Raw genomic sequence first — 26,770 nt, 5'->3', positions numbered from 1 at the left:
GACTACAGCTCCCGAAGGGCTGCGGGCGCCCAGGGCCAGCGGCCTCGCTTCCTGCGCGGGCCTGGGGAGCCGATGGAGCCGACGGACGGCGCCGAGGAGGAGGCGCTGGTGCGGTGCCCCGTGTGCTTGCGGGAGCTGCCGGGCGCGCACATCAACTCGCACCTGGACCGCTGCTTGCAGGCCGGGGAGGCCGCGGCCGAGCCCCCCAGCAAGCGGCCGCGCCTCGCCGCCGCCCCGCCGGGCAGCCGGGCCGAGGGGGAGCCGGAGGAGGCCCGCCCGGCCGAGGGCCCCCCCGTCTTCTCCCTCTTCCAGAAGGGCCGCGGCGGCGGGCAGAGCCCGGGGGCCGGCGGCAGGAGGAGCGGAGCGGGGCGGGACGAGGCCGCCGTGCAGCCGGGGGATGGATGCTCGGCGGCGGCGGCGGCGCTGCGCGGGGCCAGCCTGGCGCAGAAGCTGGAGGGGAAACCCCTGGCGGAGCTGTTGCGGCCGGACACGCTGGGGGATTACGTGGGGCAGGAGCGGGTCCTGGGGGCGCAGACCCTGCTGCGGTCCCTGCTGGAGTCCCACGAAATCCCCTCCCTCATCCTCTGGGGACCGCCGGGCTGCGGCAAGGTGAGTGCGGGCGGTGGGCGCCCCGCCGCAGGCTCACTGCGTGGAGGTTCATGTCCTGCGCTTTTTCACTCTTGAGGCGGATGAACTTAAAGGATGAGCGGGACCCGTTTCTTTTTGAACTGGCTCTTTTTTGTCTTACCGTTTCTTATGTTGGCCGGTTTTCCACTAGTTTTCACTTAAGATTACAGAAACACAACCTGCCTCCTGAATAAAGTAGGAGTGGTTCACTCCCACCAGTCCCACTCCCTGCATCTTGACGTTTGGTTGCACTGGCCCCTCTTGGTTTAAGATAATATTTTGTAAATTCCAAACCCATTGCCTAAAACATAAGCTGTGTTTTAGTCAATGGCTGAGAAGCTTAAAAGCAGCAACAACACAGAATCTGTAAATATATCTAGGAAACAGTGTGAGATACAAGCAGATTAATACAGCGGTTTGCAAGTGCTGGGTTTGCTTTAGCCTACAAATTCCGGCCCCTGAGAGAAGGCAGCTCTGGTGTGGAAGGGAAGTAGCCTAATGAACAGGCACTCGTCCACCTTTAAATACTCTGAAACTGGTTTTTGCAGGATCTGACTGCTGCAGCTTCTCATTTTGCCTCCTTTAAAATACCAGGGGCAGACCGTGGTGAATCCCAAAAGGCCCTGTAATTACAACACAGCAGTAGTGAGGGAAGGACCAAAGGAATGCCTCAAGTGTGGTCAGGAGAGACCACTCTTAAGATCTTGCCTTCCTTTTTGTCCTTGTATTTCAGATTTGGGTGTGGGGTGGCAGGGCAAGCAAAACAGACGGTTATCTCTGTCAGTCTGATGTGTGCATAGCATTGTGTGTGCATGTTATATGTATAGGTAGGTGTCTTGGCTATGTGGAGAGTATGTGTGAGAAATCTGGGATAGGAAAAATAAGGAATTAATTCTTAGCAGAGAAGTTAAGGACAGAGCAGCAGTATGCTTTAAAATAAAAGGAGACTTAATATGGATGGTACTTGAATAATAATGCCAGTTAATCACAGTTAATAAGGCACAAGTATGAGAACTATTGATAGATGAATATTGTTAGCAATGATACAACAGGTTGTTTAGACTAGGTAACATACACCCATAAAGAACCAACTGGTGAACTTAAATAATTGTAATTTCCTTTAAAATAACAAGGTAATAGCAGAAACCAAGAGCTCAGAAGAAATGGGGTAAAGAAGGGCTGTTTCTAAAAGTAATGAGTTTCTAAAAACTCATTAAAGGGGAGGTGAATTGACTGAGGTAAGATGGCCAGAGAGAGAAGTGGAATTAAATTCAGTAATAGATAGGAATCCTCCTTACTGAATGAGTAATGCATCCAGGGGCTTGCTTCTATATTTATTTGTACTCTTCTACCTTTTGTTTCATGTTACTTGTGTCAACAGCATGTGCTTGCTCTTTCTCGAAGCCCTCTTTCTTCTGGAAAAAAAGATCTGTTACAAATGCAGTGGTAGCACAGCAAAGGCTCCATACAGTCTCTGAAAACTGCCACTGAATTCAGGGGCCTTCGGGTTGTGATTTGATGAATACCCCTGGTTTTGGCCATGGACACGCTTTTCCATGAGCTTGTGACAGCTTAACAGTTGTGTTTCAGTACTAAGACTGCCTTTGAATGCGTGATCTGTTTTATGCCTGTAATATTGCACCTTTCACTCTCCTTTCTTATAACCCATCTTCTTCACCCATATGCTTTATGCAGAATTATATTTAGTAAGCTTGCTTCTCACAGAGTTTAAATTCTACTGCTTATCAGTCAGCTGACATGCATCAATTCTGTGCCTTTTGACCCATCAAGGAACAGTTCCACAATTTATCTGTTACTTTTTCACTCTCAAAGTATTTTAATTGTTGGGTAACTCGTCTACTTTCTAGGTTACTCCTTCTCAGCAAACAGTTTTGAGTCTACATGTTTTCAGCTACCTCCTGATGGAACCTCCATTACTGGCTGAACCAGAAATTCCTATGGCAAAAACTTGAACTTTTTCCTTCACCCATGCTTATCAGTATTTCTAGGATGGTACCAGAGTATAGTTTCATCTCAGGCCTTCTTCCCCATAAATCATATTCTCTGTCTCAGGGAAATATCTGAAAGTTCCATCCTTTTTTTTAAGGATATTTTTTATTAAATTCCTCTCCTTACAGATGTAACATGCAAGCAAAGTAGTCCCCCAGAAGATGGGAAAAGAAGTCTGTGGTTGCCTGCCTGTCCCATTCACTTACTATTTGGGTTCTATGTATATAACATGTCTAAGAAAACATTTAATGAGAAAGTAATGTAGTGCTTGAAACTTGGAAGAAGCTGTGAGGGAGAAGTAAGTATTCTCACTACCTCAAGACCTGGTTGGAAAGCTTCTTCCGTTAAGTACAGTGTTTTTCAGAAGGAAAAATCATAAGAAATAATTGCATGTTATGTAGCTTCATATGTAACAAGGCGACATGCTAAGCTCTGCCCACCAAAGAACTAAAATAGGAGCATAATTAGATATGTTGGTCTAAATTCAGAAGTGCTGTGTAAGATGGTCATACACTTCTTAAACCTCTTCATGCTCTTGCTACCCATGGAATCCGGTTATTGCAGCCCATCTATGCCTTCTTCCATTTCTACAGCCAAATACCATGCTAACTGATACTTTTGCAAAGGGTAGAGCAGGACTAGCTAAAAAAAAATAAAATAACTGGAGATGGAAGAAATCATCAGGGCCAAATTTCACATCAATCTGTGTATTATTTTTCAATTTGGACCCTTATGATAAGTAGTAGTTCAACAGACTTTTCTAAGCAAGAAGAAAATAATCTTACCTGTTAAAGTGCTATAACTGCAGTATTTCACATTGTAGGTCGTGAGTACTTTTGGAGAATTTTAATCATGAAAGTTTAGGTACTGGAGTAAAAATACATATGCTTTGTAACTGCTTTGCCCAAGTGAACTTTGGCCTCAGCTGCACCTGAATATTCAAAAAAGCACCCTCAAAACTGAAAAGACAAAATTTATGTACTTCTGTTATGATCATTTCTCATGAGTTTCCATCTGTATTGAGTCCTCTTCCTTTAAGGGAGCATGGTCTTTGAATTTGTCATCCTAATTTCTTAGGGAGCCGAGGTGCTCTCGGTGAAGAGGCTTTGATTCTTTCTTTGTACTTTTGTCACTCCGAAGTGTTGAACACGAGAACCTATTTTCTGCTTTTAAGAAGTTGACCACACACATGCCAGAAAAAACACTGCCTAAAAGAATTGCCATGGTTATAAACTTAGGAACAGTTAACTTGTTCATCCTGACTATGCAAATTTTTTAAAGCCTGTATGAATCCTAATGTAATCTGAGTAAGCTGTACTGTGATTTATGGCACCTTAATGCAGGGATTTAGATTTTTGCTTGTCTGCCATTGGGACACCAATTTTAGTAAAGAGTTAGCAAGGGGACACAGCGTAACTTGAGCACTGAATAATTTTGCAGCCACAGATGCAGTTTAACCTTATAAACCTGAACATTCTGTATTTAAATACAGTAAACATTCCCTCTTATGTGTGTTGTTTAACAAGAAAAAACTTGATAGCAAGTGACCGATAGCAAGTGGCATGAACCCACTCCCTACAAAAGATAAGACTTTTTTTTTGCTCCCTGCATATTTATCATCCCGTCCCTCCAGTGCTTTCTGTTTTGCTAATTCAAGTGGTTACCTAAATGGCTGTTTGATTACTTGAGTGTATTTCATCTTCTCTTATTCATACAGCTTGGGGCCTGATTTGAACCATTTGAAGTAATGAGTTCTTTTGATTGATTACCATGAAATTTTTAACTGAAAATGCATGATGTCTTTTGCAGTAGCATACACTGAAAGTCCAGAACAATTCTGAAAAATGGATTTGTCTTTGCAGTTGCCTGGGAGAAGTCTTTTAATACAGTGCGCTTGTTTTTGCTTATGCCAATCTAAATCAGGAATAACTTAGGATAACTCTCTAGGTAGAGAAATCTGGAGGAGAAAACACAATTGTATTCATGAAAAAAGTTGGAATATAAGGAGACAAATCTGGATACAGCAAATGGAGGCCACAGCTCCATTTCAGTAAACATTATGCAATGACCTTGCATCTGTTTATGCTTGGTTGGGCTTGGATTCTGGAAGTGCTGTAAACCACATGTTGTGGCTCTTGTTCAGTGACACTTACTCCTCCGGTAGTATCTCAGTGGGCTATTTGGGGTGTGAGGAATCAAACAAGATGGGTAAGAATAGCATCTGCCCTTATATAAATGCCAACTGCTGCTACTTTTGATTGTGTTTATCTGTATAGACAGTGTCCCCGAGCCATGTTCATCTGCTATCCTGCCAGTTTCCTTTAGACACACAGCCAGAATTATCTCCTGTGACGCAGTGTGGTAGTTTGGGTCAGCTCAGCAGTGTTGGGTAGGACAGACCCCAGCTTTCTGAGCTGCATGCCAGGGAATTATTCCCCTTTTTGGCATCCAAGAATGCTGGAAGTGTTGGCGTCTCCCTCAAGGCAATGAAACAAAGTATGGCCTTTCCTGATTGCTTTTCAACCACAGTATGGCCCTGCTGCTAGCAAAGGGAGGGTTCAGGGTGAGGAGAGGCCATTGATGGCAACACCTTGTAAACAAAGGTATGGAAATCCTGGCCAGAATAAAGGAAGAGGAAAAAATACCCAGAAAGTCATGGTCAAACAGCCACAAAGAAAATCAGGATGCTAGTTTTGTCATCCCTGTCACAAACATAATTCACACAGTGGTTTGCTCTGGAGCAAACCAGCAAAGTCACTTGTTGGAGAGACTTATGTACCGGCTAGATTATCCCTACTCAGGAATAATCCATGCCCCACTGCAGTCTAACACTAGTACCAATCTGTTCCAGATCTGCTTTGGTCACTGAAACATGGCCTGGCAGAGCAAAGCGTCTATGTTGGAGGGACGCATCCAGCTGGAAGGAGAGCTCCTGCACCGGTGTGCTCCTGCAATGTGTAGTGAATGTCAACTCCTCATGAAAAGGGCTGTGAAGTTGGAACAGAAGGACTATGAGCATTTCTCCATGCCTTGCAGGAGCTCTCTGGCATGAAAGCTGATGACAGGATAGATGTAATTGATAGATCATGTGTTTTCTGTGCCTGACATCTACAATGGTTGTTTCACTAAATTTATGCAATGTAAGAATGATTAAGGGAAGTCTCCATGAACAGACAACCTTAGGCAAATCCCTAAACAAGATCTACCTGATCTGCATAAAAGTTAGGAATGATCTTAGGTTTCACAGTCAACTTCTTGACTCAAGTCTTCTTGACTGTGATCTGACCATATATTCTGATCTTTTCCCAATTTTTTTCAGTTCCACTTTTTGAAGACAGCTAGGCAGTATCACTCTTCATTCCTGTAAGGGGCTTTGGTGAGCTAACACAATGGGCATATTTTAATGGCCTGGTAAAGGAGTGCAAAAATCAAAAGACTACCTTAATTCTAATAACATAATGTTAGTCACTGAACATCAGCATCAATACAAGTGGCTTAATTAGTACTTGCTTCTTGTTTTCTTCCATCCATGGGTTTGAAGCTGCATTGACTAGTCACAGTGCAGAGAGTAGGGAAGAAATTAAAGAGAGTTGCCCAGTCACGGAAACTTGTGGGTGTACAGAAAATTCTTGTCTCCTAGTACAAACAGCCAGCTAACCAAACAGCAAATTGGATTGACTTTTCTGCTGTGAAGTGAGAGGTGTGTGGAGTCAAGCATGCTTTATGGGTTCCTTTTGTTTCATCCCTAACTTATATCAAAGCCTGGAAGAACTGGTAGCATAGTTGGCTTACAGTGAGCTTGTTTGGCTATTTTTGTGTTTGGTTGCTGGGTTTTTTATGGTTGCAGCCCTTAGGAGAGGATATTCCTTTTTGGGCTGACACAAAGCAATGTACAGGACAGTAAAGGAGGGCTTCAGCAGTTAAATGTTTGTTCTGTGTGTAGTGGGTCTGAAAATAAATGACCACAGGCTGAAGTTGAAAGTGTTATTGATTGGTGAGTAATGATTCAGGAGGACAACATGTTGCTTGTTGTGTAGTGGAAGGTGTAGGGAGATAATGCTGTCAGAATGACCTGTCGGCAGATTTTTGAGTTTAGGAACAATAGAGTTTTTGATCATGAAGCCAACTCCTGAGAGATGCCACCTCCCTAAGATCTTGCTCTATGGTGAACTTGCCACCAGCTGCTGCAAGAGAGGAGCCCCAAAGAAAAGATACAAGGACTCCCTGAAACAACATCTCAGCCTTGGCCATATTGATCACCATAACTGGTCTACTCTGGCCTCCAATCGGGAGGCCTGAAAACGCACCATCTATAACGCTGCTGCTTCCTTTGAGAAAGCACGCAGGATCACTCTCGAGGAGAAAAGACAACACAGAAAGAATCGTGCCTTGCTGAATATACCACCTAAGGAGTCTTTCTGCTGTGCCTTTTGCAATCAGACATGTCTGTCTCATATTGGCCTCATTAGCCACCAGCGTGCTTGTAACAAATGTGGATAGAGCCTTTCCCAAATCTTCGTTCACAAAGCCTAGCCATGAATGATGAATGGTTCAGGAGTTTCTTGGTGAATATGTTTCTGTGTTTCAGAACAGCTCCTTATAACGGCACTGCTTTAGCTTCTCTAAACAGGTAAGTCAGTAAGGTCTCACAATTTTCAGCATATAGCTTGAGATGATAGGTGTGACCTTGGATAGTTTGGTGTGATAATAGAACCAAGAATGATTTCTGGAAGGGGCAAGGACTGTGAGCTTTGTAAGGTGTAATTTTTAGTGAAGTTAGTAACAGGTTAGTTTGTAGAATCACTCCTATTCTTAATTTGTGGGAAACAATATTTCTGCTCCTCCCCATAAGAAAAGAACACAAGCTAATTAAGAAAAACCTGTACAATAAAAGGAGCAGGTTATCAACTTGTTTACATTTCCTCTTTCTGCTTGTTATGCAGTTCTAATACAGATGTATTATTAATTCATATTAAATTGCAACATCAGTGTTACTATTTTAAAAGACTTGTTTTCTAATGTAACAGTCAAACTTCAGAATTATTTTAGATGGTGAAGGATATTCAGTGTGTTTTCTTCTACCTTATTTTGTATCAGATTTCTGATTTTCTTCTTATCCCTTAAATGCAGTGCCTCTGAACTTAGTGAGGGGAAACTACGGGTCTAGCATATGAGTTATAGTTGTTCTGTGCTAGTGCCTTCATGCTTAAACAACCCTACTTAAGTCTCCACTAGGTTATGTGTTCTCTTAGGTTGTAACCTGAAGTAACACAGGGAGAAAACAGTGTGGAATGTTACTGACTTTTGCTTGAGATGGTAAGAGAAGCAGCAGCATAAAAAACCTGAGCTCATGGGAAATAATAGTCTTTCAGAGGCAGGGAAAGTTTGATCTGTATGTGATAGGCAGTTAGACTTGCTACATGATTAATTGTGCAAAACATAAGACAGAGACTGTGAACATGCCTGTCCATGTCTAACACTGCTTTTGAAAGGCAATGTATGTTATTCTTATTACAACCTTTAGTGACCCCAAACTTGGCAGAGCAGGAGGGGTACGTGCTGACTGAGAGCTGTGCAGCAGTTTTCAAGTAGATTCTTGGTCTAACAGTAACTTTCAAACAAATCTCTTTGTATTTCATTTTCCTAAATTAGTGTTAGAAGTATGGATTCCTGCATGTGTGTAAAACAAATTCCTCACAGCTTTTGTTGTAAACAACAAAACTCTCTGAATGACAGCCCGGGTACATTGTGAGCTACCAGTCCAAGTGGAGCTACAGGAAGAATAGCCATTTGACTTATTTTTCATTTTTCTTCCTCCTCTCACCACTGCCACTTTTAGAGAAGGAAGAGGTACATTTTTCCTTTTTCATCCTCAGCTTTGATATATTGGGGGTTTTCCATGCTTTCAGAGATTTTTAAGGCATGGGTATATCCTCTGAAGGTACATTCTGAATCAAGGCCCTTTTGTAAGGAAACACAAACTTTGGTTTTCATTTGGTAGCTTAATTTCAAAGATAGTTTCCTTTTGTTTTGAGAGGAGGACATTTGGTTGGTTGGTTTGTTTTCCAGATCTTCTTGATTTCTGTAGGCTTTGCTGCAAACACTTTCTAAGTGTCTTTCAAGTCTTGTCTTCTGTAGTGATACAAGTTGGGGAGGAGCTGGTTGCTTGAGCTCCAGGGAATGAGGGAAGATCTGACATGGAATACGAGTCTTGTATCAGGACCTCAAATGACACCACTTCTGAAAACAATCAGGAAGCCCTTACTAAAACTAAAGCAAGAATAAATAGTGATACATCCTCCTCCTTAGCCCCTGCTTTTCCATCTTGGGCTGGTTGCCATTTCTGAGACAAGGAGATCCATTAAATAGACAGAGCAGTGCTGCAACACCACTGGTAGCCAAGTGATAGGTGGTTGTTTCTGTAGCCTCCCTGCAAGAGGATCAGGTTGACAGCACCTGCTGCTTTAACCTCAGCACTTGGAACATCTTCTGAGGTGGTTTTGCCAGCACCTGTCCCACTCCTCATCTTTTGAGGCTCTCCTGTCTTCATTCTCCTCAGGCTCCTTCTTTAACAGAAGAGTGTGCTTGATGGAAGAATCACTTGTTTTCTCTAGCATTACTTTCAAATAGAGATACACTCTGCTTGGGGACATGCAGATACACCCACCTTTACTAAGGGTTGTGAAGGAAAGTCTGAAAATCATGCCTGTGATGTTTTCAGGTGTGATAAATCTACCTAGGAGGTTGCTGGAGGTTGCTTCTGTGCTTTGTTAGGCTTCGTGACATTCCGTATAAATAAACTGTGGTTTGAAGAGGTTGTTCATAAGGAAAGAAAAACAACATAGCTGCTCACTAAAAACAGCCAACAGCTTGTTCAGTCAGCTGTCTTTTACTTCCCTGGGCCAGCATTTGATTACTGTTGACTATTAAGGTTTAAGAGTTACATTTTCTTAAGCACATGTATAATTTTTCAGTACTAACATTCCCATGATTTTGTAGAAACTGCTGTCTGATTAATTTCATTTTCATATGTATTGGAAATAGGAAAGGGTTTAATTAACAACATTGTAGGTTATGTTTTTGTGTGCACTTTTGGTGTACACAATATAAGAAAGACATTAAGCTATTAGAGAGTATCCAAAGGAGGGCAACAAAGATGGTGAAGGGCCTTGAGGGGAAGCCGTATGAGGAGTGGCTGAGGTCACTTGGTCTGTTCAGCTTGGAGAAGAGGAGACTCAGGGGAGACCTCATTGCAGTCCATAACTTCCTCATGAGGGGAAGAAGAGGGGCAGGCACTGATCTCTTCTCTGTGGTGACCAGTGACAGGACCCAAGGGAATGGCCTGAAGTTGTGTCAGGGGAGTTTTAGGTTGGATATGAGAATAGAGATAAAGAAAGGTTCTTCACCCAGAGGGTGGTTGGGCACTGGAACAGGTTCCCTAGGGAAGTGGTCACAGCACCAAGTCTGCCAGAGTTCAAGAAGCTTTTGGATGATACCCTCAGGCACATGGTGTGACTCTTGGGGCTGGTCCTGTGCAGGGCTAAGGGTTGGACCTGATGATCCTTGTGGGTCCTTTCCAACTCAGCATATTCTGTGAATCTGTGAAATGTGGTTGCACTGTAAACTCTGCTGCAGGTGTCTTGGGATAGTCCAGCTCTTTAGCTATTAACATACTTTACAAAATAACTGCACAGTGAATTGCAGTCAGCCTGTCTTCTGTGACAGATATGTATTTGGCAAAGAGTTCTTCTTCCATGATAAAGGAGACAGCTGTCATTGCTGGCCTTTTCAGTATTGAGACTCACTGGGTCTGGTACGTAAAAGTGCAGGCATTAGAAATGCAGCAGAGGAATTGGCAGCTACCTCTAGCAGGAAGTTTAGAAGTCTTCAACGTGCTAGAATAACATGGACTAAAATGGCTTACTGTATAAACTGTCAACACTGTCCCCGTGTCCAAAATATATAGGTTTGCTCTTTACATATTTTCTTCAAATAGGTACTTTCTGTGTCCAAAATGATTTTTACAAAGCTTTCTTCTATTACTGTTTCAGACTACACTAGCACACATCATAGCCAACAACAGCAAAAAGAATGGCACAAGGTTTGTGACACTGTCAGCCACAAGTGCCAAGACAAATGATGTTCGAGATGTCATCAGCCAAGCCCAGAATGAAAGAAGGCTCTTCAAGAGAAAAACTATCCTCTTTATTGACGAGATCCATCGTTTCAATAAATCTCAGCAGGTATTGTACTACACCGCTTTTTGAAAAAAGCTTTTGTCAGCACTTCTGTAAAATTTCTTACTTTGCCTTAAGATGATACCTTCCTTTGGGCTTTTGATTTCCATGTTAACGTTTTTAGTAGGTGAATTAGGAAGAAACGTAAAAATTAAATTCCTTAACTTACTTCCAACCAGCATTTAATTATTGTGCTTCAAAGATATAAATGAAAGGCTGAGTTATAGTTGACTTACATGCGAGTCCTTATATGATATTTTTCTGAAATTTTATTTCTGCCAAGTCATGTTAGTAGTATTTGCTGCACACATCTTCATTTCAGCCTCCACCTCATGGTAGCATTCTGTATTACCTTTAAAGAGGTCTGGAATGTGAATGTGCCAAGGGTATGTATTTTAATGTTGTCCCCTCTTCTCTGTGAGAAAAAGCGAGGCATGGCATGGTGCTTTGGGATAACGCTGCAGCCATTACTTGGGTATTTTTTTTCTTTTTCCTTTTCTAGTTATAGAGTTTCTTTAGTTGTAACATAGAAAGCTTGAATGCTGCACTACAAGTTACAGTTTTTATATTGAACTGTACTGCAATCTTCCTGTAGTTTTTTGAGCCATCCTTTAGAATTATGTAGGGAATTGTTGCCCCAAAGGTTGGTTCATAGTGTAACCTCACTATTCATAATACTTGATAAGGCAATTTCATGATTTCTTATGAAATTTGCCAAGCAATAAATCAAATCCCTATAAATAAACTAAAAATTTGCAGATTTTTTTACCCTGTTTTCATCGGGTGAGGTCATTCTCATTCCAGCCATTTGTTATTAAGATGAACAGCCTGTAGCGTGTTAGGTGCATGAAATTAAATCATTTACATATCTGCGCAGATGAACTGCCTTGTCAGGGAACCCAAAGACTCACAAGATGCAAAAAAAGCACAGTTTACTCACCTGGGATGTTTCAGGTTGTCATTGATCGAGATCAGCTTTTTCTGCTTCCCTCCCATCCTCAGGACACTTTCCTTCCTCACGTCGAGTGCGGGACAGTGACCCTGATAGGAGCAACCACAGAAAACCCTTCCTTCCAAGTCAACGCCGCTCTTCTGAGCCGGTGCCGGGTGATTGTCCTGGAGAAGCTCTCGGTGGAAGCAATGGAGGCAATTCTGATGCGGGCCGTCAGGTCCTTAGGGGTCCAGCTTTTGGGCCAGGGCGACCAGCACAGCAGCTCTGCAACTGGCAGCGGCAGTGAGAGCTCAGAGTGAGTACTTTATGGGCTGCAGGGTGTTAACGCACACGGCCCGAGGAGTTGACTGCCTGCCAAGGAGAGAATGAAGCAGTTGGGGGGTGGGAAGAGAAACCCTAGCCACTTCTGATAGTAAAGAAAAGAAGTGGCAGCATATGGCAGGGGCGGGGGTGACAGGAGAGAGAGAATTCAAAGCATTGGCTCTCTCCATCCAAAACATAATCTTACCGTCTGGATTAGGAGAGAATCTTATGCTTGGATCTGTAGCTCCTGACTCACCCTCAAAGGATATTTAAATCCATTCTGCTGCTGAGGATTTGCTGTGGAAGTCTGTAACTGGGTCTTTGTCATGTCCTAGTGTGTGTTACTTCTTGTTACCAGTTGTAAAAGCATCATGTTACCATTCAGTAGTGGACCAAGTATCCCCTCTTAATTAATTTGAAAGTGCCTGACAAAAGTTTGTTGTTTTCTGAGAATTTTTTTTTAATACGATCAGGGAGGATGCTGCTGCTCCTATTCTTTAGTTGCAGGATTTGTGCTGTGCTACATTTTATGGTATCCTTTGAGGAGAGGAGGCTGTTGCTGTGAGATGTCAAGAGACTTCGTTTTTCTCTGCTCCTTAATGTCCAGGCCAGATAGAGTCACATTAAATACTTGAGAAAATTTTGGAAAAAGACAGGGTCCAGATTTGTCCATAAGGGATGTTATCTGCCTTCTGAAATGGAAGGCTGGCAAATAAGTGTAAATGCTTAGTACTGTAGTATTCACATGCAGGCTCTTACACTTCCTTCATGTTGGTTCTTGGCTACACTACTAGTAATTTACAGTGCATTGACAGGGTGGTGATTGGCAGGCAGTCTGTATGAAATAAATGAGAGGGAATCCGCTTGAACTTTATCACAGAATGTAAGCACTAAGAATCGCCAATCTGAATGCTGAGGTCAGGGCTGTAAGGAAAGGTATTTCTTTTTTGATTTTAGGTTACCCTACCTCATAGTTTACTCATTTGTTGCTTTTACATGTTGTAGTAATGTGAATTTTAGAAGAGAAGGGAGTACTGCATGTCAGCCTTAATGTAATGGCACAGCTGTGGTTGTGGCTACACCCTGACTGGGGTTCAGAGACTTTCTTTGCTACACAGGATTAAAGTACAAGGCATAGTTTCAGCTGCAGTTGTTTGGGTTTGGGTTTCGCTAGACTCTGTATCTGTAACCTTCCAATAGCTATGGGTGATTTAAACAGCATAGTGTAGTGCTTCATCAAACTGAAAGAAGTCTGGCAGGCCGAATGTCAGACTAGCACAGTTTCAGTAATCTCTCCATGAAGAGAGAGGGCCACACTCCAATGGCTAACATGGGAGTCAAGCATTTGAAAATAAAAATAGGGGGTTGAATTGAGGAGAGTTTGTTGCAGTTGTGTGTCAGGTCTTGTCTTTTCTGACACTATCTGGTTCTGGTCCACAGAGGCTACATAGAGTTGCTGATGACTTAGGTTTTTTATAATCCATCCTGTCCCTTACTGTGGTTCTGGTTTTGGCCGCCTCATTAATTCCATCTTCTTGCTTCACTGTTCATACCATTTCTGCTCCTTCATTTCTTCTCCACCTACTACTCCACAGGAGCAGCTGTCTCATACCTTTTGACCACCCTGCTTCCATGACACAGGATTGTCATTAGATGCAGGAAGGTAACTGTTCATGATGTCTTGAGGAATAAATTAAAGTCACGAGTTACAATTGATTTGGTTGTTAACTGTGCTCACATTTGTTCCAGAGTTAGAAAAGGAGCTGTAAGGCAGTGTGTCCCCAGATGGTGGGGTATGCCCGCTTTGAAAATGTTGCAGAGATCTAGCCAGAAGGCACAAGATATGTGTACATTGAATTTTGGACTTAATTTCCCATGTGAGTCCCTTTTTCCAACCCACAGTATGAAGTACTGAACGTGCTGCTTGGCCTCAGTTTTTCAGATGGTTTTGGTATCACATCACTTGTCTGACATGATGACTTACCTAAATGAGATTCTGAAGAAGAGCATGATTCTTTGTGGTCTCTCCTACTACCTTGAAGAATAAGATGAGGGGTGAATCTTCCTTAGTCTCTACAGGCATCTTCTGTGCTCAAAAAGAATGCAGACATCACTTTGTGATTCAATGGTTTCATCATCGGCACTCCACAAGGAAAATGTGCTCTACCCAAATCTGTTCTCTTAAATTTTCTTGGTGGATTTTTCTTATCTTTCTTCCACCATTGTTGCAGGCTTCTGATAGGGTTAGGTCACCTGGCTTCTCTTTCATTCCACTGTTGCCTTTTCTTGCTCTAAAGCTGAAACAGAACTAGCAGGAGGTATTACCTACTTTGGCATCTTTGTTGTGTCATCATGGCTCATAAAGCTTCTTTGACAGTTTTTATGTTAGTTACTGTATTTCTTTAGGATAAGATGTGCTTTGTGTTACATTTTCATCAGCATTACTGCCATCAAACTGTGCCTATGAAGTCTGCAGTAAATCAAACTGAAAGATGGGGTAACAGGAAAGGACGAAACATATTCAGGATGTAGAAGAGTAAGAAGTCAATACTGAAGATGCTTCATATTGCTGCACCTTTGCTTGTGCTTTCTGAAGTTTATGCTGCCTCAGTAGTAGCACAAACTGTACCAGGTGTACAGTAATAGTGTACACTGACACTACTACTGTGTCAGTGATGGAGGAAATCAAATTCTTTTCTTGGCTTTTTATTTTTATCATTCCAGTGCTGCCCTCAGAGTGGTAGCTCTAATTGAAGTCAGTCAGTAAACTGGATAGTGGATTAATGTCTTTGAAGTTAGATAGCACAGAAGGCACTCAGCTGAGGGAAATGAAAGGATTCCCGGTTTCCTGTTGGCAAGCTCAGACATCATGCAGTTCATCTAGTTACTGGCTGTATCACAAGTTCTGACACATTTTAAATTCACTGGCTTGTAAATCACAACATTGAAGATGGAATTCCTTTGGGTCTTCAGTGTTCAATACCCCTTTGAAAATTACTCCTTATTTGGAACATCTATCCAATTTCCTTGCAGGAAATGAGTTGCTGAGGTGAGAGGTGAATTTCACCGTGGAAGCGGACAAGATCTTCGCTTGTAACCAGATTTTCCATACTTTCTTGTGAATATTTGTTTCAATTTCTGTGATATAAATTGCTTGTGTTGAGCAAGCAGGGCACTTAGAGTCCTAGAGTGAAATTGAAGAGACGGGAATACAACTCAGCTTTTTTTGCCAAGCTTCTAGTTAGCATATAAATGGCAAAAGTGCCTTGAAGCCTCAACTTGGTTTGGTACAGACTGTATGCAGCTTCTTCCAAGTGTAGTACCTGCTTTTTAATACTTTCAGCACTTTCCTTCCACTTGGCAGTCGCTGTGTGTGTTGGTGGTGGGTGTTAGTTTGAGGAGGCCTCAAGTGCATGGTGTTCTTCTCTGCAAACAGCAGGCAAAGAACTTAGTCCTTGCAGGTGAAACCTTCTGTTCAGTATGCCCTGCCTGGTGTATCCAGAGTGTTTATTCAGTGAACTGTATATTTGGTTTTGTTCCCTGTTGATGAAGGTAATAGCAGCAGGATGTCTGTGTGTAGCGCCTGCTGGTTTTTTAAAAATTGATTTTGCTTCCCTTGCTGGCTTTTTTCAATGCATATGAAAAATCTGATGCCTGTCTGTACTGCTGAGGCATGAACATTGCTCCCTGATTTCAAGGAATTTGATGCCTGAGATAATTGACTGTGCTGTTGTAGTCTTCTATTTCCTCATTCAAACACAAAGATGGTGTTTGAAGCACCTGGCAAAAGTGCCGCTGTATGTGTGTTAAATTTTTTTCCTAGCTTTATCAAATAGAGAAGAAATGAGAAGATGGAAAAAAGGTATGATGAGATGTGTATATAGATTTATTTTTCCCATAGGGTGTGATTCCTGCTACCTACTCTCTGCAGCATGGGTTTTGCCCCTAGAAGACATTTGTTAGCCTTCACTTGCAGTGGTGTGGATTAAGATTGCAGCTCTACTAGCTTTTTGCTCTTATGTGTTGCCATGAGAGGACTCAAATATTAACTGTTGAAGTTTTTCCAGGACTTACAGTCCCTTTTCTTTTGTGTGACAAGTGCAAAGTGGGTTTGCAAGGAGGAAGAGTCAAGTAATGAAGATCAGTTGGTACATTTTCCTGGGACACTTGGGATTGTCTTTTTGTACACCACTGGTAATAACAGTAATATATCTTTTTGGTGAATGAAGTGCAGGGCTGTTGTGAATCCCTAATTATTTGACACACAAGAGCTTCATAAGAAAGTGCCTCTCACACCAAGCTCTGTGTGCTAATCCCTGCTGATACATGTCACTCTTGATTTACAGTCCAGTTACTGGAAATGGCTCAGTTAGACCATTACTTAATGCCATGTTTTAACTCCATTAGCTACTGTTTCCAATCAAATCAGTTGTATCCTCTGCCTGGCAAACATCGTAGGTGTTACCTTGTCTACCTAACTAAAGTTTGAGGGTTAAATCCTCAACAGTATGTCTGTGACATGTGCAGGGGTGAGCTGGTTTGTATGTGCCCCAACAGTGGGGACTGCAGCCCGCTAGATGAAAACCTGGAGACAAAGCTTGAGGACTTTGTTGTTCTCCCAGAGTTTTCGTAGACCCACTATGAGATCTCAGGAGATTCTTCACCTGCAGCTCCATTTCTTAGCTCTTCCCATGTTGTTCATTCAGATTGTGAGTTTGCTGAAATTTGGCCTTTTTCATGTATTTGTATAGTCCTGGCACACTTAGAGTAGTAGGTGGCAAGAAGAGTGACATGCATGTATTGGGATGCCATTTCTTTATAGGAAGATTTTTTTTTTGTACCCCACTGACTAAAGCTGTAATACCATACCAAAAAAAGAACAGCAGGATGCATATACTTTACAATATAAACAATCCTTCCAGTTGCTGCTTTTTAAAGAAAACAGCAGCTCTTGCTATTGATAGTTAGTTCAAAACCGTATGCTAATTACTTTATAACTCACTATATTCTCTCAGCTGCATTTGGATAGCTTTCTACCTTTTCATTGTTCTTCCAACAAGGAATTTGAAATGGTGATGGAGTAAAACCTTGTGTAAAGTTCAACTGGCTGTTTGAGAATTGTGCTCTGGCAAAAACCTAACCCTAGTTTCCATTGAGTTTAATGAGGTAGGAAAAATAAGGGGGTCAAATAGATGAGAGTTCATCCCTGGATTTTTCATGTGCAATTTTATTTAACAGGCATTGGATCAGGAGAAAGAGGGTTGGGTCCCACGGTGTTCTCCCTGGCTCTGCAGTACTTAATCATGGCAGGATGAGTTAAGAATGAATCTTAAGCCCAGCTGCATCTCAACAAACTTTGTAAAGAAACATCATCCCTGGCATAATAAGCATGATGGGGGCTCATCTTGTGTGGTTATTCTATTGCAGATTCCCGGTGTTCATAGAGGCCAAAGCTCTAAACACACTTGCCTACCTTTGCGACGGCGATGCAAGGACTGGACTGAATGGACTCCAGTTAGCAGTTCAGGCCAGATTAGCAGCAGGGAAGACCACTCCTTTGAATATTACCAAAGATGGTTCTGCAGATGGCATTCTGATAACAGAAGAGCACGTAAAGGAAGGGCTCCAGCGATCCCACATCCTGTATGACCGAGCAGGTGAGTACCTGATACAGTTTCTGAGATGCAGTGTTCTCAAGAGGTGATAGTCTCTGTAATTTCTTTTTCTTCTCCCTTTTTCATACCAGATGCTCTAGTGAAACAGTGGTTTGCCCTAGAAAGTAGTTTTCCTGTACAGTGCAGTTCAGCCAGAAATTCCTTCTAAACAGGGTTTCCTCTCAGCATTTAGAAAGTGTAGGTTAGCTGAAAGACGCTTTTGCTGCCCTGAAAACACTTGCATGGTGGAATTATTTGTTATTTAAGGTTATTAGAATATTGTCTTCTACGAGAATTGCAATGTAAAGAAGGCGAAGAATTTGATGAGAACATTTTTCTTGGAGGGTTAGGTATCTTCAATTGCACTTCTACTCCTTTGAAAGTCTTGAAAGTGCTCACATTCACAGCAATATGTTACATCAAAACCTGAGCAGTTAGCTTTATTTTTAGAGTTGCTTTTTAAGGTAATGAATTTTGTAGCTTGCTTAGGGCAGGTCATATAAATCTAATTACTTGAATGACTGTCCAGGATAGTATCAAATGATTATGCCAAGCAGTATTTGAAGAACTGATTGATTTTTTTTTTTTTTTTGCCACTGTATCTGAAATGCTTAATTAACTGCCACTGTTCAAAACCTGTGATGAGAGGTTTCTTGAGGTTGGTTGTAACATATGCCTGCTTGCAGCCTTCCAAGGAAATAATGATGACTCACTGTCAGGAGCAAGGCAGCTGAGCAGATACTGATAGAATGGCAGCTGAGAAGTTCAGGCTAGGCAGGGGGAGGGAGAAGAAAAATTTTATGAAGTCTGTGGCAGGAAGAGATCATGATTGGAAGGAAGCGGAAAATCTGACCAGTTTGCCAGTGTGAGTCTCTTGTGCCGAGTAGGTCCCTTGTGTGTTTGCTGTCTCCTTGTGGCCACTGTCATGCAGAACTCTTGACTGTGTCCGTTGCTCCCAGCCCTCCTATGCCTTCTTGCTCTGTTAGAGATGGCACACAGTGCCTCTTCCTGAGACTTGCATCCAATCTAGGTGGCATGTGTCAGGCCCTTCTCTGTTACAGAAACCCTTGTTGTGGTTTATTGTGAGGTTTTTTGGTCAGAGATTTTCAGAGAGTGGTGAAAGCAATGAAAATTTAGTTTTTCTTGATTGTACATGTCAAAGAGCCTGCCACAGATATTGTCATAGCAGCAGGTTGCCCGAGTACTTGTCTTTACAGAATTTCTGTCTTCTGTGGAGTAGTCCGTGTCTTGGTTGACCACTTCTGTCCATAGCAGAGTAAGTTGTTTGTCCTTTTGTGTACAAAGGGCTTCTGAAGAGAGGCTACTATATAAAGGTTTTTTTAATTGTAGCATGTTTTACCAAATAAATTTTGAGTCACAGTTGTGGTGCTGGAATCTACAATGCTCTAAAATAAAATGCTTCAGCCTTATAAAGTGGAGGGACATGATGCTGTCTAATCATGATAGCAGCAACATACATGTTCATGTAGTGTGTTCATGTAGAGAGCACCATATAATTGATTAGTGTTCAAAGTTGAGTAAATATGGAATTTTGATTTTACATGATTATTTTTTTTTGTTACCTTCTGCAAAATTTGCCAAATACATGTAGTTGGGCATTCTCTTCTGTACTTTTGTCAAGTAATCTAGGGAAGAAAATATTCATAATCTGGTTGTTAGGATGTTGTTCTGATATGTGTGCAGACATGTTTAGCTGGAAGGACAAAGAAACAACTTTAATCAAAGTTCACTGCCAGCAGCCATCTTTTTTTCCAGCTTAATTTTGTTCTGCTGGACCAGAACGAGAAGTCAGTTTATCTGTGCTGTTGCTCTAGTCCTACTTTCAAGACTTTCTTCTGCCCTTTATTAATGAGCAGCTAAGATAGAAAACTGTGAGGTGGGGACTGTGATTTTACTTTTGCCCTCTACCTTACTAAAAAGGAATGGCTTAAGAATTCCAAATATTAATTATGGACAGTGAGTGACACCTTTTCCCAGTTGTCTACCAATAAGTCTCTAGATAAATTGGCATCTTAAATTAGCCTGAAAACTCTTCATGAGCACATAAAGCAGTTTATGGGTATATATCAACAAGATTGTGCATCTGTATACATTAGACACTAGAAAATCCTCCCCTCCACAAAGCCTCTTGTGTAGTATCTTGTTTCAGAAGGGTATTTGCCTTTGTGGGAACTGCATAGAGCAAATGCATTTTGATTCCAAAAACTCTTTATAGTTTTGATTTCGAGAGGTATCTGGGATGCAGAACAGCAGTGATAGATAAGCTGGTATGTGTCTGTCTCTCAGCTGAATTGATAAGGCCAAAATCTATATGTTGGCTAACGAGAGTGAGGGACAGAGCTAATAAATAAAGGTCTACTAAAAGTTCTAATTTTTTTTAAGCTGCTTCTGGTATCTCAAATAAGATATCTATAAAATATATTTTTTAAAATGGAAACATAACACTTCTGTCCAATGTGCCACTCTATTTTGTCTTTAATTGAAACTGCATTTAATGCAGTTTTTCTGAAGAAGTCCCAAGTCTTTGTGTATAAGTATTGTCATTATGTTAATGGCTCAGTCACCAAAATTAACTTTGTGAGGAAGGAGATAAAGGGAGAAGAAAACTGTTCCCTTTCTCAACCTGCAGAATCTGAAACCCCCTGCAGGTATATATATCTAGTCCCAACCTATCCACTGCATTCCTTCTGCCTCTCCCCCTGGTGTCTCCAAATATGACACTTTACAGTAGCCCAAACAGCATATAAAAAAGCAGTCCAGCAGAAGAATCTGGGCGAGTGCAACCTCTGCAGATATTTAAAAACGATCTTTCTTACTTTTAAGAGACTAAGAGACGCCTCTTCCAAGAGGACGATGCGAGTTCAGCTGCTTAGGTTTATTGCTACTAACTCAAGTGTCATGATGGAGCATGGACATGCTGTTTGTGTTGGCAGGAGTAATGGCTGCATACCTCAGGGCTCTTTGTGTGGAGTCCTAGCAAAAATAGCTGTCTGTCGGCCTGTGTTTGCCAGCATCGCGTGTGTTGAATTCTCCGCAGAACTGCACTCCAGCATGAGCAGAGATGGAGGAAGATGGACCCAGTTTCTGGCCTGGGAGGTGGAGGTCTTGCTGGCTGTGAAAGGAGCAACTGCAGCATTGTGGGGATTTCGGTTTTCAAACTCATCCATGCAGCCTTTTATTTTGCAGGGCCTACAAGTGATGGTGGTGTGTTCTCATATGGCCCTCAGGCTGTAAATCCTTTTAGCCTGAGGAAAAGGAGAAATATTAACAGATGGCTGTGCATGCAGCCAGTTGCCTTTATAATACATGCTTAGCTGTGAGCCAAGGAATGCCAGGCACTTTAAAAAGTAAGAAGGGCAGATTACATGGAAAGTTTAACAACAGTACTGTGCCAAAATGCTCTTGCAAGTTTGATTAAAATAAATGTGTAAGAATCAAAACCAGCCGCACAGAGAAAAATTGTAAGCAGGAAGGCTCTTTTTCAGTGTTTGTAATATTGAACCTCTATTTTTAAGTGTATCCTTAAAAGATCTGTGTAATAGATTTGTTTCTTCTTGGAGTCCTTATCTAATCAAATACTAAACTTTAATATTAAAAAAAAAAAATCCCTGTAATTCATTCAGTCTTCTCACTTCTTATTTAGCAGTCTTGCATTTCAAGTATTGTTTGTGTAGTTTTTTTCTTTCATCTGCTTTCAGTTTTCAGGACCCTTCCAGCAGTGCAGGTTTCCACAACTGAACTCAGGATTTCTTAGGCATTTGCCAGGGTTGTGTGCTGCAATTCTTTTCTCTCCAAATTGTGTAATGTTCCATCACTGTATATCCACAGCAACGTTTCATTTCCCCCCACCCCTCCATATAATACATCAAACTCATGTTTGATTTACTGCACATTTTATTTTCAAGTTTTATCATTTATATGTGCTTATATTTTACTCTTTTGGCAATTAGGAGCTATTTAAATAGAGTCTTCTTCCTAACTGATTAAAATATCTGGGGTGGTTTTTTTTTTTTGAAGGAAAGGTCATGAGGGTACAAAAACCGAATTGTTTGCCTTGCAATGTTTTAAAAAAACACCTTCTTTTCATTTACAGTTGCTCTGTTTTGCTTATGTAGTTAGTGGAATAATTCATGTGGCAAACCATGAAGGCATTGAAAACATTAATGAAGGCTAACCACGTATACGTAAAAAGAACTTGAAAAAGTTTAGAACTTGAAAAGGTTAGGTTTACTGATCTAGTAAAATATATTCTGTTCTCTTGAATGCATTTCATGTAATTTCCTCCTAACAGCTTTGTACACTTCTCCCCCATTGTAAATAGGAGAAGAACATTACAATTGCATCTCTGCCCTGCACAAGTCTATGAGAGGCTCGGATGAAAATGCTTCCCTTTACTGGCTTGCTCGAATGCTTGAAGGTGGTGAGGATCCGCTTTATGTGGCAAGGAGGCTGGTGAGGTTTGCAAGTGAAGATATAGGTCAGTATTTGCAATATTTCATGTTGGAATACTGTGTTGAATGAAGATCTGCCAAGCTTCTGGTTTCTGAAAACTGGGTTTTGAGAAAAAAAAAAACAAACAAAACTGCTATATGCAAAATAGGTACAAAATATTGAAATGCCCCACATTCAACAAAAAGCTTTGTATATGCAGGCAGAGACCTACATGCAGTGTCATTGTGAAGATTACCTGCTGCAGTAGAAACATGTTTTTGAGGTCAGGTTTGGCAGTGTATTAATATAGATTCTTTTAAACTCTGGTGGTTGTAAATCTCCAGTAACCTTGTGCCACAGAGAGTGTATTTCAGGGATGTCTGATCTTTTAATGAGTCTGGCAGGTGAATGCCTACCCTGACTTAAAAACCTCAGATTTGATAGCTGGCTCCCTAGTTGTAAGGCATCTTGCTTGACTTATCCAAAGTAGAAGGTGCAGCAACACTTTTACAACGTGTGTGATGGGTGAAGAGTTAGGAGATCTGGGGAAGCTGTGTCTATATAGCAGTACTTTCCCATTTCTTTATCAATTCTGAAAGGTGAGAGATTCATATCTGGTCAGCTACTGCTCAGGCCACCACTGTGTGGCAGCAGATTCAATCCGTAAATTGTACCCATGACTTAGACCTTTCTTTTTTGCGGAGGGGGGACAGAAGGGAGAAGGCTTATGGACGGAGGGAGTATATCTTATGTCTGCTATGATATTGTACCAGAAATTCCAGCATCTGAGAAAGCAACTTTGAAATTTGCATGGATTCACAGGAGAGGAAAAATTAAAATTGGAAAAAAAAAAAAGAGACATAAACTTTAGCCTGCTTTTATCTGATCCCTTTTTGTAGGACTGGCAGATCCTCTGGCTTTAACACAAGCGGTTGCTGCTTATCAAGGCTGTCACTTTATTGGAATGCCAGAATGTGAGGTAAAGGCTTCATTAATTCACTGACTTGAAAGTACTGCGAACTGTAAAACCTGTCTGTAACTATAAAATGTAACTGATTGCAAGGACAAAGCAAACTTAGTTACTTGTTCATTCAGCATGCCCCTTCTTTGACAGGAGAACATTGTAGCTCTTAAAATATGTGTTGTAGTTTAAAATAAAATTCACTTTATGTTACTGTGTATTTATTGTCAAAATATGATATGTGAACTTATATCATTTTGCTCTGTCCATTTTTTTCTCTCTCTTATAAATAAAATAATATATTCCAAAGTAGCTATTATTTTCTAGTAGTGAAAATCAGGAAGCTGTGTTGTTGTTAAATAATAGTATTCATATTATGGTGGCAGGTAGAGGTCAGTTTAAAAACATAACCCCTGCCATGCTATACAAACAACCTGAATAACAGACCTTTTCCCAAAGAGCCCAAAAGAAGTGATTTAACATTTTCCCTTTTCTTGTTTCCAGGTGATTCTAGCACAGTGCGTAGTGTACTTTGCCAGAGCACCAAAGTCTATAGAGGTGTACAGGGCATATGGCAACGTCAAAGAATGTCTGAGGATGCACACGGGACCTCTGCCACCTGTTCCGTTGCACCTGAGAAATGCCCCAACGAGGCTCATGAAGAACCTGGGCTATGGCAAAGGCTACAAATATAACCCCATGTACAAGGAACCTGTAGAGCAGGACTATCTACCAGAAGAGTTGAAAGGAACAGACTTCTTTAAGGAACAAAAAACGTGACGGCTGTGCTTGGAATGGGTTTTGATTCTATGACTCATACATTTCTACTGGGAGAGAAATTCCCCTAACAGTGTCAGACGTCTGTTACTGTGGTTGAAAGGATTAAGCCAATGACCTTTTCAGATACTTCTTTATCCTTCTGGTTTTACTGCTGTTATTCTGAAGGTATTTTGTAAAGAGTTGCAGTTAGGCAATGTAGAAATGCAAACATGACCTGTAACCTTATAGTGCTGTCACTCTGTGGTTCACATGGAGAAAAAATGAGAGACTTGTATATCTGGCTCTTGCTGGGAGACAAGGAATATTACTGTGCTGCTTTTTAAAATCAGTATCAATTTCAGATTTTGAGAATGTTTATTTTCCAAGAAAATAGTAATATGTACCCCCTTTTCTAAAATACTGTAAACAAAATATAATTGCAAAGTAATTCTTCCTGTTATGATATTCCAGAGACAAATTTTGTTCAACAGTTATTACCAATAAAGCTGTTAAAAGTAGTGTCTATGTGTTTGTTTAAATACTCTTGTGACAGCAATGTAGTATTGAAAGTTTGATATCTCTTTAATTTTATTATCCCTACTTTCCAGAGTAAGTTTAATTCATTTTGTAAGTAAAATAGTCATAAAAATAGCCAAATTATGTTAATTTTTGAAGTTTTATCACTTAAAATTTTAATTGTATGATGACATTTCGGGAGGGGTTTTTTTAGAGGAGATTCCTGGTAATGAAACACGTTTTTCTATTCCCAGTTGTGCATCAAGAATTTCATTAGCTTTAAACTGGAAAGCTGAGAGACACAAATTGACTTAGTGCTGTTATAATACAGAGTTTGGATTCCTCTTCCTACTGAAAACATAACAACATCCAAGATTGCTGTTGACTGAACATTTCAGTAATGTTATTACTGATGTCAACAAAATTCTTTCATTTAAGTGCTGATTATTTTTCTTCTCCTCAATCCTCCTTAGGTGTGCAGTGGCTCAGTGTGCTGAAAAGACAGCAAGGGCTAAAACCACGTATGACTGTGCTAACTTGCAGTTGGGTAGGAGAGAAGGACTGTGTTTTGTAAGAATTGCATCAGATAATTAGCAAAGAAGGTTTTCATTACTGAAATGCTGACCAGCCACTGGGGCAACTGTCCACACTTGTCAAAGTACCATGGAGTTAACTGGCCCCCAGTGATGAGGATGTACATCTGGGTTAAAAATTACCACCACCACCATAGTGCTGTGTAATTGCAGCTGGATTTGCTTGGTTACTACTCGGGGTTTGCTTGCTACCTGCCCCGCATACTTTTGTTACTGGGTCTATGCTGATTACTGGTGGACTTCAGGGATTCCTGTCCTGATCCTGCTTAGTTTGGGAAATGTGGTAAGGTCAAAATTTACAATGCTTTGTGTATAGCTTCTGGTCTTTTGCTGTTCAGCTGCAAATGCCATGTGTCTGCTAAAAGGTGACTTCCTTGAGAGTAGTCAGAAGGTTGCTAACTCTTCCCCAGAAGGACTATGTACCATAGATATTTCTTTTCATAATATTACTGAAACATTTGGCTTTTTGTGATGTGTTACATTTACTGAACAATGACTGGTGCTTCATTTCATGTTTACAGTATTGCATTTAACAGTTTTTAAAAACTTCTATTCATCTTCTCGATTCAATTTGTAAATAAATGTTTCATTCTTTGATGAAGGGAAGCTGATTTGTATTTGAGCAATACTGAGCTTTTTGCGCCTCTCCCCAGCTGTGATACCACCCAACCACCTGCAGGTCAGCTGCTTGGAATACACAAATTGCAGGTGGGTATTTCTTGACAGCAGAGATATTTGGTGCTGTGTGGAGTTTAGATCAGAGAGATTGCCACACCCACACATCTGGAGTTCATTCAGAGCAACTAGCAAACCAGGAGGTCTGTGGTCTGAGGATGCAGTGCCAAGTCCAGAAGCCAGCTTTATTCAGCTTCCTCCTCTTACATTTCAAGACAGATTGCTGGCCCTTGGCCGTGATCAAAAGTTTTCAATATGCAACTGCAAAACTTTGCGATTTGTATTGGAGATTAATTTTGTTGTGAGACTCCCTTCATATGAAGTCCTGCATGACAAAAATGTAGGACTTAAGCCAAAGATCGTAGTGTAACTGAAATGTTTCAGAAATTAAATCTGTATGCTGTTAAAGGGTTTGAGTCAGATTCTTTAAACATTCCTATGTTCTCCTTACTCAAATAAGTATAGTTTTTGAATGCTTTGAGCAAACTCTGTTTCTAAAGCAAGTCTTTTGACAAGCTTCATTTATGTAAGTTTGCATGATTTTCTTTTTAATACAACTCACTTTGTTGTAGTTTGGGTGGAACTTTCTTGTTGCTTAAATTAATGGGGTAATAATTAGATTAGTGTTTTTATCCTGCTGGTCCTCTGAAATGCACACGGAGGAATAAGTCAAGGTGCAGTCTCTTCCAGTGCTGGAGTAAATCTAAGCATCGTATGCTTGCCTTCAGGGGGCAGCACAGGTTGGCAAAAGGTTCAGAGGGTTTTTCATTCCTCAGCCTCCAGTGAAGGCAAAAAGTTCATGCCCCTCAGGTCAGATCCATCAGACAGTGACATCTAATAGGCTATAAAATGTTGGCAACAACAAGTTTAAGTTTCAAAGCTGTCGTGCCTCATGGCCACTTTCCAAGGAAAGCATTATTTACCTTTTCTCTTCCTCCCTGTTCTAATTAGCAAGATGTGCTATACGGGAAACAGAGTGGCTGCTTTCTATTCTCTCCCTGCCACTGATGTGCATCTTTATATTCCCTCTA

The 26,770-nt window shown here is 41.2% G+C and overlaps 2 protein-coding genes across 2 annotated transcripts in view; one reads left to right on the top strand and one right to left on the bottom strand.

Moving 5' to 3' along the window:
- The window catches only part of MYLK4 (myosin light chain kinase family member 4), a 92,213-nt gene extending 80,331 nt beyond the window's left edge, over positions 1-11,882 (bottom strand). Inside the window, exon 1 of the mRNA XM_017828739.1 lies at positions 11,815-11,882. Coding sequence (XP_017684228.1) covers positions 11,815-11,870 — 56 coding nt within the window. The 5' untranslated portion in view covers positions 11,871-11,882. The remainder of the gene's footprint in view (positions 1-11,814) is intronic.
- Positions 58-25,900, top strand: WRNIP1 (Werner helicase interacting protein 1). The gene is made up of 7 exons (XM_017828741.1): positions 58-609; positions 10,689-10,880; positions 11,877-12,121; positions 17,557-17,786; positions 22,126-22,281; positions 23,135-23,214; positions 23,701-25,900. The coding sequence occupies exons 1-7, from the start codon at positions 73-75 to the stop codon at positions 23,974-23,976; spliced, it is 1,716 nt and encodes a 571-aa protein (XP_017684230.1). The 5' UTR covers positions 58-72; the 3' UTR covers positions 23,977-25,900.
- The last annotated feature ends 870 nt before the right edge of the window (positions 25,901-26,770 follow it).

This window comes from Lepidothrix coronata, unplaced genomic scaffold, assembly GCF_001604755.1.
Source record: "Lepidothrix coronata isolate B3197 unplaced genomic scaffold, Lepidothrix_coronata-1.0 Scaffold152, whole genome shotgun sequence".
In the NCBI taxonomy this organism is placed as follows: domain Eukaryota; kingdom Metazoa; phylum Chordata; class Aves; order Passeriformes; family Pipridae; genus Lepidothrix; species Lepidothrix coronata.
Note: the sequence above shows the minus strand (reverse complement) of the source record. Positions and strands in the feature narration are given on the sequence as shown.